The sequence below is a fragment of the Caretta caretta genome, chromosome 2 (genome assembly GCF_965140235.1).
Source record: "Caretta caretta isolate rCarCar2 chromosome 2, rCarCar1.hap1, whole genome shotgun sequence".
NCBI classification, from domain to species: Eukaryota; Metazoa; Chordata; order Testudines; family Cheloniidae; genus Caretta; species Caretta caretta.
Window position 1 is genome coordinate 220,631,757 of NC_134207.1, and position 14,295 is coordinate 220,646,051.

Genomic DNA, 14,295 nt, shown 5'->3' on the forward strand with positions numbered 1-14,295 from the left:
ATACAAACAACGAGAGTTCCCACAGCCATTCTTTATCCAACTTCTTTTGTTCTGTGGGCTACCAGCCCTCCATTGAAGGCTTCTGTCAGTCTTTTCCCAGGATGCTTCAGTCCTGGATCAAAGTTCCATTGTCTGTGAAGTTTTCTGTCCTTCATGCAGGAGAGAGAAGAGGATTTCTCCTCACCTTTGCATTCTGTCTCTCTCTCTCTGGGCCACTAATCTCCCTCAAGGTCTGTCAATCCTTCCCTCCTTTTCACAGTTTCACATAGTGCTATAAGGGAGCTTATGACATTTCCCAACCTCTCCTCCCCATAGACACCACCACAAAGTATTCCTTCCCAGGCACTCCACCCCAAAGATTCATCAGTTTCAAGGCCAGGAGGAACCACTGTGATCATCTAGTCTGACCTCCTGTATAATACAGGCCATAGAACTTCCCCAAAATAATTCCTAGAACATACCTTTTAGAAAAACATCCAATTTGATTTAAAAATGGCCAGTGATGGAGAATCCACCAGAACCCTGAGTACATTTTTCCAATGATTAACTTATCCATACTGTTAAAAAAATACAACTTATTTCCGGTATAAATTGTTCTAGTTTCTACTTTCTGCCATTGGATTGTACTATACCTTTCTCTTACAGACTGAAGAGTTCATTTATCAAATATTTCTTCCCCATGTAAGTACTTAGAGATAAGGCTACCTTTTAGTCACGGGTATTTTTAGTAAAAGTCATGGACAGGTCATGGGCAGTAAACAAAAATTCACGGCCCGTGACCTGTCCATGACTTTTACTGAAAATACCCGTGACTAAAACTTGGGCAGGGGGCCGCGGATGCTCGGGGTGGGGCAGTCTGGGGGCGCCATGGTGGCTGGGGGGAGTGGCCCGAGACCCCCGCTGCTGCTGGGGGAAGGTGGTGCGCAGCCAGGACTCCTGCTGTTGCTGGTGGGGGGAGGGTTGGCTGGGTTGGCAGGGGCTCCCTACCTGACTCTGCATCCCTGCAGCTCCTAGGTGGTGGAGGGGTTAGGGAGCTTGGTGCGCTGCTCCCGCCACAAGCGTTTCTGAAGCATTTCCAAAGTTCCCAGTAGATCTAAGGCCTCTGGCAGTCTTAGTGCATTCGGATCAAACTGATAAGCATCCTGTCAGACAGGACATCAAGGAAGTGTCTATTTGGCAGGGAAGCCATCTGGCCTGGGGGCTTTCGCAACTTTCATATTCTTAATATTCTCAATTAACTCATCCTCTGTTAGAGGCACATCAAGGTTTCTATGCCAGTCTGCAGTAATTTGCAGTAATGTAATATTTTTGAAAAATTGATCCAAAGCATCTGTGAAGGGGCTTATGTCCAATTGGTACTGATCTTTGCAGAAATTAAAGAACACTTCATTAATCTTCAGGTGATGTCCATTGTTTACCATGTGTATCATGGATGGCCGTGATTCTACATGCAGAGGTCTTTTGTCTTAGGCCACTGGTTTTCAAAGTGCGGGTCGTGACCCAGTACTGGGTTGCAGAATGTAAGGCACTGGATTGTGGCGGTTCTGGTCAGCACCACCAACCGGGCCATTAAAAGTCCTGTCGTTGGTGCTGCCCGGCTGAGGCAGGCTAGTCTCTACCTGTTCTGACACCGCGCTGTGGCCCGGAAGCGGCGGGGGGGGGGGGTGTCACAGGGCTCCACGCACTGCCCCTGCCCTGAACACTGGCTCTGCACTACCATTGGCTGGGAACTGGCCAATGGGAGCTGGGGGGCAGTGCCTGCAGGTGAGAGCCTTGTGGAGCTGCTTGCGTACTTCCGCCTAGGAGCCCAACCTGCTGCTCGACGCCTCCGGGGCACAGCATGATCCATGGTGCCAGAACATGCAGTACACTTTTTTCTTTAAATGGAATATTGAGACCCATTACATCCCAGGAAATAAAATTAAGATTCAGGACCATTTGGCTGTGTTAAGAATTATTTTTGTAGCCTTACAAATGAAGGGGATGGAATGTTTGTATAATTTGCTCTATTACGTCTCGTCTTCCTCCCCATACAGAAACCCACTGGGGTAGGAGTCTATGGATGAAATGTCTCAGACACTCATTCCACAGATTTTGGATTACCTTGCCAGATAGATGCTTGACACTTGCCAGACTTCCAGGGAATAGGTAGGGGAGAAGAGCACAAAAAGACAAGATAAAGCAAAAACGTAACATACATATAACAACTTAACTTTATACCAAGCATAAGCAAGCACAATGAAAAGGCAATAGTTGTCAAATACTTAACATTATATAGACAAAACTAAACCATTCATAAATTCCGGTGGGGTCAGCCAGAGAGACACACTATCCAGGCCGGGAGAGCCACCAATATCCATTATTTAAAGTATTATTATTATTACTATTATTTATTTAAAACAGGCATCCTATTTTCCCTACACCAGAATAGTAACTACATGGTAAGGAGATAGGAAGGGATCATGCACTCCACAAATGTAATACTTCTTAACTAGGTATGTCAAGGTTACGTATATTATCCCCTAATTTGTACTTGTTTCAGTTTGCCAAACCAAACACCAGAATACTGGTAATACAGGTTGGTGCACTGAATAAGACATTGTATGTTGTGGGAATTCCAGAGCCACGTGTCCCTCCCCCTTTTAGTTTACAACCAAACATTCAGTTTCCCTTCTTCATATTAACATATAACTAAGAGGAGAGGAATCTAACTGCTCCCAAAATTGTAAATTATTGCACCAAAAACACAGCAAATAAGTGACTCTTCTATACTAACTTCATACTTCATGTTCATGAACTCCAGGTTTGAGCTTATCAAAGGTATTAGGATGGAGGAAGGAACTGAAGAAGGGGGGGAAGAGGAAGGCAGTGGATGTGGGGAGAGGGGCAAGCAGGGTCAGGGTGAGAGGGAGAAAGTAGAAGGTGACAAGGAGGGTAGAAGTCACTGTTCTTGTAGCTCAGCAACGCATGTTGGTCTTCTCCTCTGCTCTGTTGGACCATAGGGGGTATAACTACATTGCTCAGCTCCTGTGCAGCTTTCCAGGACGTCTTGTAGGGAAGAGAGCCATCTCTCCTATTTCCAACACATCGACTGTCAAGCTGCTGGGCTTTGAGGAGCCCCAGCAGCAAGGCACGGCAACACAGCAGGGTCTCTCACTGGCATCAATTTTAAAAAGTGATATCAGAGCCCTCAAATTTCTACAGAGCATCAGGGAGCTGCACCGCTCCATCTTTGGTGTATGTTGGTGCCCAGCTAATACACAGGCCTTGTAATATTTACAAACAAATGGTTCATGTTGATCTGCCACATGGGGATGTTGTCAAATGTTTCATGAATACCCCAGCACAAATACAGGAGCAAAGAACTTCATATTCATATGCAATTTAAATAAATCCTTTTCACAGTCAGTTCGCTCCCATGAGATCAGTTCAGGATGAGGTGTTCCCTTAACTCCCCTGCTGGGGCGCTTCACAGTTAACAATTTGATGAGAATTTATATATGTGTCCCAAAAATGAATAAAGTATAAGCTTGGAGCTGAAGAAATAACCCAAATAAGTCAGTCAGTCAGTCACAATAATTGGATAGGTTCATAAGTGCAGGTAAGGCAGACATAACAACTGGGAAGTAAACATGGTATAAATCAGAACAGATACTCATTTCACTTCAGGTTATTTAAAAACCTTTTTGCTTCCTGTGGCTTTTGGAACAGATACACTTCCTCACTAATCCTGATATGAAACTGAGCTGGAAACTTTATGAAATATTTAAGTCCTTGCTGCTTAACCAGTTCCCATCCTCTTCTAAAGCCTGATCTCTGTTCAACCATATCTTTTACAATATCTTGAGAAATCATTATTTTATTTTGTGGCATCCCCTCAACGGTTCTCCCCCCACCCATGAGCTAGCCGCAATATTTTTCTTTTGCCGTAAATCTGAGAATTTGACAATCAGTGCACAAGGTTTAGCATTCCAGGCTGTTTAGGAGCCAGGGACCTACATGCTCATTCTAAATCAAATTTAAAATCATCCAGCAAGCTGAGCATTTCTCAAAGGAGCCAAGGAACAAATTCTAGGGAATGATCTTTCTCTGCCCCTTCAGGTAATCTTGATAATTCTCAAATTATTGCAACGAGATCTTCCCTTGAGATCTGCCAGTTCAGATTTAAGAAAAAATAAGTCGGTGCTTCTCTGCAGCTGGGCAGAGAGCCCTTGTACTTGATCTTCCACTGATTATACTATTCCTTCTGCTTCCTTCTCCTATGACATCTTGTCATGTCAGCGCTGGCAGAAAGGAGTTAACTGAGGTAACAGTGTATCGTGTGGCCTTGATATCTACTATGTCTGCCGTAACTCTCTCCAACAGGGCCACCATATACATAGTGCCCTCAGCAGTTGCCAACTTGTTCACAGTGTGTGTGTGTTGGGGGGGTGGGGAGGTGGAACTTTATTCTCAGCATCTCAATTTTGTGCTAACTAGTGCTTATATCTTTCCTTTTCTTATCCCCCACCCTTTTTGGTGTTAGTTTAACCCCCTTATGACTACTCTAGCTAGCCTGTCCCCAAGGAGATTGGTTCCCCTTCTCCTGAGGTGGAGGCCATCTAAACTATACAATCCCCTCTTCCCATAGAAAGTAGACCCATGTTCCACAAAATCAAAACCCTCCACCCTACACCACTTACCTAGCCAGCAGTTTACTTCCAGAATCTTCTGCCTTCTGTCTTCCTTTGCCCTTGGCACAGCCTTTCCAGGTTCTCTCACCTGAGAGAATCATCACCAGTATTGCTCCCTCCCGTGTCTCTTTCTCACTGGGAAAAAGGACCTCCCAGCCGGCCTGGCTCTCAGGTTTGCAGTCGCCATGTCCCATAGGAGCTATAATCTGCAGAAAGCCTTTTTTCTAAACTGAAATTTCTAAAGAACTGTGCTAGGCCTGTATCCTGCCTTAAAGCGTCAGCGTGCCCTGTTACAGACTCATAAGATTAAGATTTTTCTATGGAAAATCAAAACATTATGGCCCAGATCCACCAAGGTAGACTCCTAACTTCCATTGACCTCAATGGAAATTAGAAGACTAAATACCTTCGTGGATCTGGGCCTAAATCTTTTTTTTCAACTCCACTGGCAATATTTACATCAGTGTATAGGACAGATGATACCACCTACTCAGTTAGCCCCTGAACCTGTAATAAAGTCTGCCTGCACAGACATCTTGGCAGAACTGGAACCTCACTGAGTAAATGGTAACATCATTCTTATACTCTGATGCAGATTATGGCCAGCAGTAACTCAGTGGGGCTCCATCTGGGCTCAGGGGCCAGCCCATGAAGAGCTCATGGCAGGATTGGGACCTTAATGACAGATTCAGCAACTTTCTCTAGTCACCTGTCCCTATGCTCTTTAAACTAATAAAGCCCTATATATTAGTCCCATTCAGTCATTAATTGGGAAATATCATTGATATATGAAGCAACAAAAATAAACAGATTTGAGAATACTCATTTTATATTAGTTCTTTTCAGATAATTTTAAGATCTACTTTTCAAGTCATTCTCTTTCTAATACATTTTCCCTGTACTAATTAATTAAGTGTGTTTTAGAGGTAAATACATCTAGGATATGCTATATGACACAGCTTTCAAGACAAACAGGTGACTGCCAAGCAGATCTACAGACACTAGAGCAACGGTTCTCAAACTGGGGTCATGAACAGGTGTCAGGTGTCATAACCACTCTGCTCTTTCTATATTGCTAAATGGGAGAGGGATCCCAGATAGATACTAAGGGGTTTCTTGGGGAAAGCAGTCAAGGGATGGAAAAGGTTGAGAACCACAGCACTGGATTATAGACTTTTTTTTGTTCATGTGTATGATCACTTTAGAGCAACTCTGGCAACTGTTCCACTTTTGCACTGAATTTCCTTTCAGAATCAGAGTAAAATGTGGAAGTGTTTCATCTCTCTCTCTCAAACACTAACATATACAATTTTTTCTTTCCGGACACTGGTCCAACACCAGTAGTTAGAAAAGTTTACTGGTCCTGGAAGCATTAACTGTTTTAACTAAATGTTTCTAACTCTATCAAATGTTGGAATCAAATCATTCTGAAGACTACATTGTTTTATTCCTTCCCACTGCAATTCTGACATGTCCTTAGCGGTCAATACCTCATTAACCATTAGAATTAAAGATTCATGCTTTATACCACAATGCAAGTATGATTAGAATCAGGCTCCAAGTTTATCTTTTCTTTTGTTAGCCTCTACAAACTTCCTGTTTCTGTTAATCTTTGCAGCTCTTGAGAATAATCTCATCCAACAAATCTGTGAGAATGACTCCAGCTCATATATCACCAGAGTCCTCAGTTCATCTTCTACTCTTCACCCTGGATTTGAAACACCCAGTGAACGTAATATTGATCAGTTTGGTAAAACTCAGACTCCAGAACTTTATGTCCCTCCACCTACGCAAGAAACTATCAATTTTGTAAGTAAAGCATAATTACTGATCATCTTTTAAAAGAACTATGGCTGTATTTACATTAAAACATAATTTCTTACATTGTTCATTATCCTACCAAGAGGCAACATGCTCAAATCATGAATTCTTTCAATAGACAGAAGCAAGATTTGGACAAAGGATATTTAAAGTGAGATCTGGAACTTAATTGCTAATTATTAAAAAACTGCTGTTTACCAAAAGAAGTAGATGTTGGAGTCTTAGAATCAAATGGAGATCTGTAAAATATATATTATTCCAAGGATTTTCAAATTTTTCATAGTATGGACACATCTTAAAGTTAGCTTTGTGGGTACCTCTCCTTCCATTCACAATTGTACAAATCACCACCCCTTTGTGAATGCAACTAGAACAATTTCTTACATGGAAAAGTACTATTAGGAAATATAGTTATCTAAGAAAAGAAAATATATGTAGCAAAGTGCACATGTACGCTATGAATGTACAGAACATGAAATTCACTCTTAAAGCAACATTTTAATGGGGCTTCAATCTGGCCTCTACTTTTACCCCTGCAGTTGAGTACGCATGCAGTTTATATGCCTAATTATGCAATAGAAGACATTTTTATGTGGAAAATATGGTAATTGCCTGTGCAAATGTGTTGTGAAGGCACAGTTTTGTGCAGTTAGAATGAAAATGTTGAAAATTAGATTCTGTAATCTCTGAGGAGAAAGTCCAGGATAAACATCTTAACACACTTAAAACCGACTTCTCCGAAAAAGGACACTCCACTGACAAGTGGATTGCATCATGGAACAGCCCACCCAAATACCCCAAGAGAACCTGCTTCAATACAGAAATAACCCCTCCTCTCTGATCACACCTGCTTAGTTTTCACCTACCACCCCACACTGGAACCCATGCAGGGTATCAAACAATCCATACTTGATGGGGACCCCATTCTGAAAGAAAACTTTCCTGAACCCCCACTTCAGACCTTCAAACAACCTTTGCAAGTTCATCATCAGAAGCAAGTTCCCCACAGATCAGGACACATCAATTCAAAGTGGCACCAGACCTGCCAGAGCAACAGATGCAAAACCTGAAGACATATCTCCACTGCTACAATGATCAACATCCCCCACAACACCCTTTCCAGATCTCTGGGTCCTAGACATGCCTATCACAACATGTGGTGCACCTCATCCAGTGCACTAAATGCCCAGCGACACTTAATTTAAGGTTTATTACAATAACCTGTAACCCACTAACCCTGTCTTTTTGCCCTATGACTGCAGAGGTGTTAATGGGCCACTCTACCTTGAATAGTCCCTTACAATATGTGCCAACTACTTATGTTAAACAATCTGTTCCACCTTGCATTTTGCTGTGATGCTGGGATTACCCTTCCCAGGCCTGAAGAAGAGCTCTGTGTGGCTCAAAAGCTTGTCTCTCTCACCAACAGAAATTTGTCCATTAAGCGATATTACCTTACACACCTAGTCTCTATAATATCCTATAGGATATTGTTAGCTGATACCAGATCACTCAATTTTCAAGCGTTGCTGTCTCTTTTCCTTTCTTTCTGCATGTATTATGGACACCCAAGAGGGGGTGCAAGGTTGCTTTTTTTTAAACTATTTTAACAGTTAAAATGTTACAATTCTAGTGATATTTTCCATTCTAAGGAATATCTGTTCAAACCAACTATATGTTACCCAAAAGCAGAAAAGTATTTTTTAGGGCTGTCAAGCAATTAAAACAAATTAATTGCATGATTAATCATATTGTTAAACAATAATACAATACCATTTATTTTAAATATTTTTGGATGTTTTCTACATTTTCAAATATATTGATTTCAATTATAACAGAATACAAAGTGTACAGTTCTCACTGTATGTTTATTTGTTATTACAAATATTTGCACTGTAAAAAACAAAAGAAATAGTATTTTTCAATTCACCTAATACAAGTACTGTAGTGCAATCTCTTTGTCATGAAAGTTGAACTTATAAATGTAGAATTATGTACAAAAATATAACTGCATTCAAAAATAAAACAATGTAAAACTTCAGAGCCTACAAGTCCATTCAGTCCTATTTCTTGTTCAGCAAATTGCTCAGAGAAACAAGTTTGTTTACATTTGCAGGAGATAATGATGCCCACTTCTTGTTTACAATGTCACCTGAAAGTCAGAACAGGTGATCTCATGGCACTGTTGTAGCTGCTGTCGCAAGATATTTACACAATTACAGCTATTGAGTCAAAATGGGCAGGATTTTCCCTGGACTGGCCCTGGATTCTGGTTGCTTGTAAACAAGGGATGCAGAACATAGTGTCCAGTTATAAAAGTGACAAATCAGCTCACCAGTATCCAATATTATTTCACATTAATCTATAACACTACATGCTTTAAATTGCTGTTTGAAATGCTGAAGTCTGTAATATTATTTCTTTTAATTGAGAGTATACATAGTTTCGTAAGTCAAAAGCAATGCATTATTTATTGATCTGGAATTCTGATAATTCAGAGAAAGCTCTCCATTCTGTGATCTATAATTCTTGGAGTCATTTTTAGAATTTGGGGTTAGGTTAATGATCTACAGAGCTTTACAGGTTTTAGGAAGGGGGGTTATTTTGTCCAAAAAATGCTACATATTTCTATTTCCCTAATCGCCAATTCACTATCAATTGTAGATTTCTTTTCAAATTCTGATATTTGATCAATTGTATTCGCTTCTTAATATGATCTGGTTAACCATTCAAAATTCTGACTATCAGCAGTAGGGAGATGAGATGATCCCATGCGACCATGAATGGGAAGAGAAATGTCCACAAAACAATCTGTGTATTAAGATATGGTCTGCATAATTTAAATGTTTATCACCTTCTGCTCTAGTAGTCTCTTAGGCACTACTTTCCTACTTCCTAAGAGTAGGAAAGAGGCAGAATGCATGCATATCCCCCTGCAAATAATGCAGCAAATAGGGTGCCATCCATCTCAGTGCCTAGATTCAGGATCTAAAATGTCACATAATCCCTTGGAACTACATACTAGAAATTATGAAGCATTTCACAGATTCATTTTACCCTTTGGCCCCTCATATCCCTGATTTTCTTTACTTTGCCAACAAAAAGTTTCCTGCGGCGTTGATTAATGAGAATTAGGTTTGACATAGCCTGTTACTGAATTAAGTGGAAAGCACTATACTGCTTTCTCAGTCCGGCAGCACCCAAGAAGTTCTAAAAATATATTCCAAAAATAGCAAGAGAGAGATGTGGAGGTTCACAATTCATTAGAGAGGTATGAAATTGCTGACCAATACAGCTAAATAGCACATGAGAAAATACTCTTAGCCTCCTACATCATCTCAATTTTTCTCTTGGTATGTGAGTCTAAGTAGAATTTTACCATTAATATAAACTTTGAATCCTTTTGTAGCTGAGCCCTCCAGAGACTGACAGAGAGACGGAGCTGTTATCTGTCTCACTGGATTATACTGCTAGCACACCTTTTCAAAGGAACCTTCCTGATAGTCACAGACAACCAGTGACCTCTTCTCTTTATGGCAGACCTGATGACTTGGAAAGTAGAACTCCTAGTCCAGATGTACCTCTGCCATTCAGTATAATCACAGATGTAGAATGGCCTTCAACAGTTTTGCAGCCTCAAGTAATAGCAACTGGAAAAGGTAAGGAGCAAATGCTGCTGCTAGAATTTGGAAAGAACAAAGATCTTGTTCTTGTCTTTTTACCTTTGGTTTTTGTTTTACAGTAGGTGTTGTTCGGGTTTCTTTAAGGACTTCATTTTTTCCTCTTAAATGCTGACTACTTTTCACAACACTTTGAATACAACCTATTTTAATTTTTTTATTATGCCAAATGCAGAGTGAATAAGGAGGCAGAGTGGATTAAGTGAATAAGTCATTTTCATGCTTGGAGAGTTGAGTTCAAATCATTTAGCTTTGACAGAGAAAAAATGTAATAGCTCGATACACAACTGAGAACAATTAGCAAACTGCTCAGGTGAGCCTGGGGCCTGGAAATGTAGCAGATGTTTCTCATCAAGGATGAATGGCATTCACAATATTTCAGGAGGTAGCCTGCTCACTAGAGTTGCCTCCACTATTTTTTAGTCTAGGCAGTGTTAACAAACCTTAATATTTGCTAGACCCTAAATTCACTAGATTATATTGGGAACAAAATAAAAGCATGTATAAACTTGGAGTTAAATATTTGCAAACCACTAATTTTTTTTATCCAACTGGTTGCTGTTGCTTGGCAATGACAATTTCTAGAATAAGAGCACAATTCTGGCACCTCAATACTGATTTAGGTTCCAGAATAGGGATTTAAGCACCCCAATTTGAAAACTGAGCCACTAGTCCATATATCTTTCAATCCATTCACATACCTTCCACTGATATCAATGGGAACTTGATTGAGGGTTGTATATGACCCCAAGAGACCAAGTGGGTGGAACAGAAGATGGTTTTTATTTACTGAAGAAGGTTCTTTTATAAAATTCAATTTAACACAATAAGGAAGAAAATTCCCAGCTAACTTAACTTGATGTGTTTTCAGATCCTAGGTGCTTGGAGCCTATGAAACCAGGAGACTGTCGAGATTATCTGGTAAAGTGGTATTATGACAAGGATGCCAATTCTTGTGCCCGATTTTGGTATGGAGGTTGTCATGGCACCAGAAATAGGTTTGAGACAGAAAAAGAATGTCAGAAAACCTGTATTCATGGATGAACAAGTAAGTCACATCTGTGCTGGAGGCTATCCTCACAAATCCTTTTAAATTGAAAAGATAAGAAAATTAATTGTGCAGCATACTGAACACAGGGACCAGAGGTATTCAACTCTTCAAGTGGTCTCCCAAGTATAACTGTCTAAAGGGATGCAAAACCTGATTTATAGAAGTACTACAGTAATTCAGTTGTCTTGTTGCCATGTAGAATATTTCGCAGATACTGTTTAACATGTGCCTCCACAGACAACGAGATAGAATTCCTAGCCCTTAGGTAGCATTTTTCATCCATAAATCTTAAAGCGCTTTACAATAGGTGGGTAAGCATTAGTATCATCATTTGACTGATGGAACATGGAGGCTCGGTGATGTTACATAATTTACTTGAGGGCACAAGTGGGAATATTGGACTGCCTATAGTCTGAAACTTCCAAAGAAAAACTATTGCATTGTCTCATAGCTATAGCTCTCTCTATAATAGCTACCTCTATATAGATTGATGTTTTAGATATCTCCTTAATGTCCAAGACATTTTTAAAAAATTAAGGTTTTGCTGTAAGTGGCATAAGTGTTTACAGTTAAACAACTAGAACTGTGGGTACATCATATTAATTAGGTGATATAGAATCCAACACAGCAACAGCTGAACCATTATCTCTGGTATCAGAATTAACTTCCTTATTTTTGCTTGTGAGTCTAAGAAAGTTTCTGCTCATCTAAATCACAGAAAATATGATCTTTTTAGTGACTTTAAAGTGCAGCAGTTGCATTCCTCAAAACTCTCTAATAATCAAATTAATTTTTATTGCCTTCTAGAAACTGTCAGTTGGGATTGGTGAAGATGAATGTTTCTGGCGTGAATACAGGAATGAACACTTGAGAAGAATCCAGAATGATGTGTCAATATGAACACTACTAGCATACCTTTTAGTGCTTGTCACAATATGACAGACATTCACATTAACTAGAATGTAGATACACTCATGTATACCATATATATCTAGATCTTCACAGTAATAACTTTATTATGTATACAAAGGAATATACCTTTTCCCTCCAACTTTGTTGTTTTAATATAGTACTGTATATGGCAATTATCATTTCAATTTTAGGATTAAGATGTCAAACATTTTGATACTCAGCATTTAATAATAGAGGCCTCAATCTATTTGAAAAATAAAATATGCTACAGTTTTAAACAGAAATTAATGGTGCTTGAAATTATTTCTCTTGTTACAGCACTTAGAGCAGCGAATGAAAATGTGTCATTTATGAGTATCCCTGGGGGATTTAAATACCATGGATATAACTGAATCAGTGTTTTCTTCTGTTGAAGCAGGTTTGGATTTACCACTAGAATAATTTTGTCAGTTAGAAAGGTAAGCCCTGTCAAGTCCTTTTATTATATAATTATGGTAAAATCTATGAGCGACTTCAACTCTTAGGCTATTTAACATATTTTGATATCTTAGGGCCCCTGCATAATAGAAGTATATACATGACAGTAAAATAAAATAAATTATGTTGCAATTAAAAGGGAAAAGCACTGAAAGGTGTACAGAAATCTTTATTTCTCTTATACTACTTTTTGCTTTCAGACCCAACCCTACCTGAAGGCACTGTATAAGCTAAAACTGAAGAGCTTCTGATTAAATTAGTATAAAGTAGTCTTGCATTGTTATTTGTTTGGAAATACAATACTTATGCTTGCATAGCACTCATGCCAATCTTTACATGATGATCATTATGGTTAGATGGATCACTATGCTTACACAGTTTTAAGTTCCTCTTACTTAACCCTTAAGGACATCATATTTACCTCAGATGTTATTCAAAGCTCACTGAAAGAAATGCTGGAGCATATGATTTTTCCAAAGGACTAGTGATTTTGTGTGCCCAACCGGAGACACCTAAAACAAGGCATACTTTTCAGAGAAAGGGTGCTCACCCATTTCTGAAAATGAGTCTCTGGTAACGTGTCTCAAGTTGGATATCCAAAAAGGAGGCAGCCCAAATCACTAGTCACTTCTTAAAATGTTGGCCTGTATGTACAGAACTAATATTAGCTCATGATCACTACATCCTGAAAAATGGGGGATTTAGTGCAGGGGTTCCCAAACCTGGTTTGCAGCTTGTTCAGGGTAAGCCTCTGGCGGGCCACGGACGCTTTGTTTACCTGAGCGTCTGCAGGTACAGCCGCTCGCAGCTCCCAGTGGCTGTGGTTCACTGTTCCCAGCCAGTGGGAGCTGCGGGAAGCAGTGGCCCAGCCCGCACCACTTCCGCAGCTCCCATTGGCCGGGAATGGCGAACTGCAGCCACTGGGAGCTGTGAGCAGCCATACATGTGGATGCTCAGGTAAACAAAGCATCTCGCAGCCCACCAGGGGCTTACCATGAACAAGTCGTGAATCAAGTTTGGGAACCCCTGATTTAGTGTCTGTTTAGAATGCAAAAGTCAAAAATGAGGAGAGTACCAGGGAAACATTGAGCTTCACAGTGTTGCTTGCTTCAATAGCAGGGGTTCAGAGATTTAGAACAAAATCAAGCTGTTAAAAGCTCAAATACTATTTTCTTTCACAATAAAAAAAAAGGGAAAATTCTCTTCACTTCTTATTTCAAAATACACTGAAATTTATTAACAGGGCCACCAAAAATCTGCTATTCTTTTGATCACAGCAACAGGGGCACTGCAAATGATATGGAAAAACTCTTGTGGGGACTAAGATTTTATTGGCCCACAGGATAAGTGGCCACACTTAGCAGGGCACAATTACACATTCATTCTAATAATTCAAGACAGAACTCTTTATTTTACATGTAATCTCCTCAAATACCACCAGATGGGGTAACTATAAAAAAAATTACAAAGTCCCTCGTAGCAAGAATAAAGACAATGGACAAGAAATTCTCTTTACTGGATGGGAATTCTACAGAGCAAGGCAAAGACTAGCAATTCAGATACAGATCCGGTGGAAGAGATACTAAGGTTGCTTCAGTCACTGCCACAATGGTATGCACACGGAACTCAGCCTGTTCAGTCTATTTCTTTAGAGATTTGTGTGAAAACAAAGCAATGCCCA

At 39.9% G+C, this 14,295-nt stretch overlaps 1 protein-coding gene across 3 annotated transcripts in view; it reads left to right on the forward strand.

Moving 5' to 3' along the window:
- Positions 1–12,421, forward strand: part of COL28A1 (collagen type XXVIII alpha 1 chain) — a 116,586-nt gene extending 104,165 nt beyond the window's left edge. For all 3 annotated transcript variants that reach the window (XM_048838222.2, XM_048838219.2, XM_048838220.2), the window contains exons 33-36: positions 6,292–6,482; positions 9,904–10,153; positions 11,046–11,222; positions 12,033–12,421. In XM_048838222.2, the coding sequence (XP_048694179.2) occupies positions 6,292–6,482; positions 9,904–10,153; positions 11,046–11,218 (614 nt within the window). In that variant the 3' untranslated portion in view covers positions 11,219–11,222; positions 12,033–12,421. The remainder of the gene's footprint in view (positions 1–6,291; positions 6,483–9,903; positions 10,154–11,045; positions 11,223–12,032) is intronic.
- Positions 12,422–14,295: the final 1,874 nt, after the last annotated feature.